General features: G+C 32.6%; 1 protein-coding gene across 1 annotated transcript; it reads right to left on the bottom strand.

Annotated features, from left to right (window-relative positions):
• Positions 1-337: 337 nt before the first annotated feature.
• On the bottom strand, positions 338-1,241 carry LOC102606002 (uncharacterized). Its single transcript, XM_006338199.2, has one exon. The coding sequence runs from the start codon at positions 1,092-1,094 to the stop codon at positions 606-608; it is 489 nt and encodes a 162-aa protein (XP_006338261.1). The 5' UTR covers positions 1,095-1,241; the 3' UTR covers positions 338-605.
• Between the last annotated feature and the right edge of the window lie 1,018 nt (positions 1,242-2,259).

Below are 2,259 nucleotides of genomic sequence, written 5' to 3'. Positions count from 1 at the left end.
TCGTCGACAACAACATCCTCTTCTTCTTTTTCTTTGACTTTAAGTTAAAATTCTTTTTGTTCGTAATTCATTTATAAGTTAATTTTTGAGGTTAATTACACATTTGAAATACACTATGAATAACAATATTCCTCATTTTTAATCCATGCTAGTCGTTATGATAAGTCAGAAGATAGCATACGTTGCGTAGGTGGTGCGGGTGAGAAAGTTTAGAAGACGCCAACATTTGTCTTTATCATCTCTTGATCTAAATAAAATCCTACTAATCCTTTTTTTAAAATCGGTTAAAACATCGTATACTATTAATTAAGAAAAAGTGCATTTTAGCTGTAGTGCTTGATGATAATAAATCATGCAAATTAATGGAGATCTCATTTAGATTTTAATCCAATATTTGCTAATCAATCGAGCTAGAGGTAAAATTGTGATACAACCCCATATTAACTGATGACAACTACACATTATTCTAAAAAAAAAAATTAGATGCCGAATTTCGAACCACTCACTAACCCGAGAGCAGATCTTGAATATTAACCTCAACTAATTTTCTACTATATTCACAAAAATATTAAAATGAACAGTGTGATTTCCCCCAAAAATTAAATCTACTCAGGTATTGCAGTTAACCTCGCCGTAAACTTCCCTCTCCTCCCACTACCACCAGTACTCCTTGCTCTTCTCAATTCCGCAGCGGCGGCGGCGGAATCGTTATTATCTCTCCTTTTCCCCTTTTTTTCTACTAAGAAATCTGAACCTTTACGGTGACAACCGTATTTCTCACCGCCACAATTGTTCAATGCAGAACTAGCTTTTACAGCTAATGCTGCCATTTCCTCCGCCTTAAGCCTACGTTTCAGTTTGCTTAACGGCAACGCAAAGTAAAGTTGACCGGGTTGAAGCTCCTCATCGGCGCTTATGGCGGAAACCACATCTCCGAAATCCATTTCGTCGGAATTACATATGAATATTGACGGATCTTTCTGTAACAGGTACGAAGCCTTTACTGGATAAGGAAACTCTTGTAATCTTCCGTCTTGTAGTATCAATTTTGCTGTAGCAATAGATGTTGATTCACAGGAACTGCAAATACCCATATTTGGTAGATCCGATTTGGATTCAGTGGAGAGGGAAGAAAACTTGTTAGAGAAGACTGGAGGAGAGAAAAATGTGGGAATGGAAGGTATAAATAGGAGGTGATAATAAAATTGTACTCTCGAGTAATGAACCAGGAAGCCACGTCAACATTTTTATTTATTGAAAAAATAAAAAAAAAGAAGGGGAAATGGTAAAAAGGAAAATAAAGAGGTGACTTTTGAATTAAAGAGTTTGTTATTTGGCATCATAACAGCATAGGGCAATGCATTGCCAACCTGTAAATATGGGTGACAGGTTGTATAAGGAGAGTACTTCTTCCTTTAAATTTTACCCTTCTATTCATCTTGAAATTACGGAAGTAGGGACTATGGATTTTTGAGCAAGTCTCATTTTCCTTGCTCATTTCGGGAGTATTTATCTAGTATTGATTCAATTTTTTTAAAATCAATTACTTTGATGTAAAAAAGCAAAAATAAGTTAAAAAGTCAAAAGTTAATTTTTTCAACTTTTGACTTATAAGTTTATTCAAATAAGCTCAAAAAAAGATATTTAAATTAAGCCTTGAGAATGAAAAGATTTCCGATAAAAAATACTTCTCTATTAATGATTTTACATGACACTTAGGTTAATGTGCTTCGGATATCTAAGCTAACGTTTGATCATAAATTTCTAAATACTTTTGACAAATAATATTTGTGTTAAAATTTGGATAAAATTTCACCATGTGTTTGGTCATAGTATTTGGGAAATATATTTCACTTTTTTTAGAAAATATGATTTATACAGTTTTAAAAACTATAAAAAAATAACCATATGTTTGAATAACAAGTCAATTTGATCTTCGTTGCAACAAATAACAAGTATTGTTCATGACACTGGAGAAATATGATAGTTCGGAGTGAGTGCAACAAACATCATTTCATACATCGTGAAGTAGACAAAGCATATGACTTAGTTATCCTGAGTCGATTGTTCATCATTTTCATCAATAACCATATCATCACTTTCATATTCACTGAATATTACATCACTACTTTGGTAAGTTTACGTGAAAAATTATGTAATACAGCGCAAACAACTACTATAGAGAGTGTTTTTGTAAAATATAAAAACTTGGTGTAGAATTTAAATTTTAAAAAAATCCCAAATAATGAGATTTGACCC

The sequence above is a fragment of the Solanum tuberosum genome, unplaced genomic scaffold (assembly GCF_000226075.1).
Source record: "Solanum tuberosum cultivar DM 1-3 516 R44 unplaced genomic scaffold, SolTub_3.0 scf00004, whole genome shotgun sequence".
NCBI lineage: Eukaryota > Viridiplantae > Streptophyta > Magnoliopsida > Solanales > Solanaceae > Solanum > Solanum tuberosum.
This window is presented reverse-complemented; position numbering and strand designations above follow the sequence as displayed.

Coding starts and splice junctions, on each gene's coding strand:
- LOC102606002 (XM_006338199.2), bottom strand. CDS start 1,094: ATGGGTATTTGCAGTTCCTGTGAATCAACATCTATTGCTACAGCAAAA.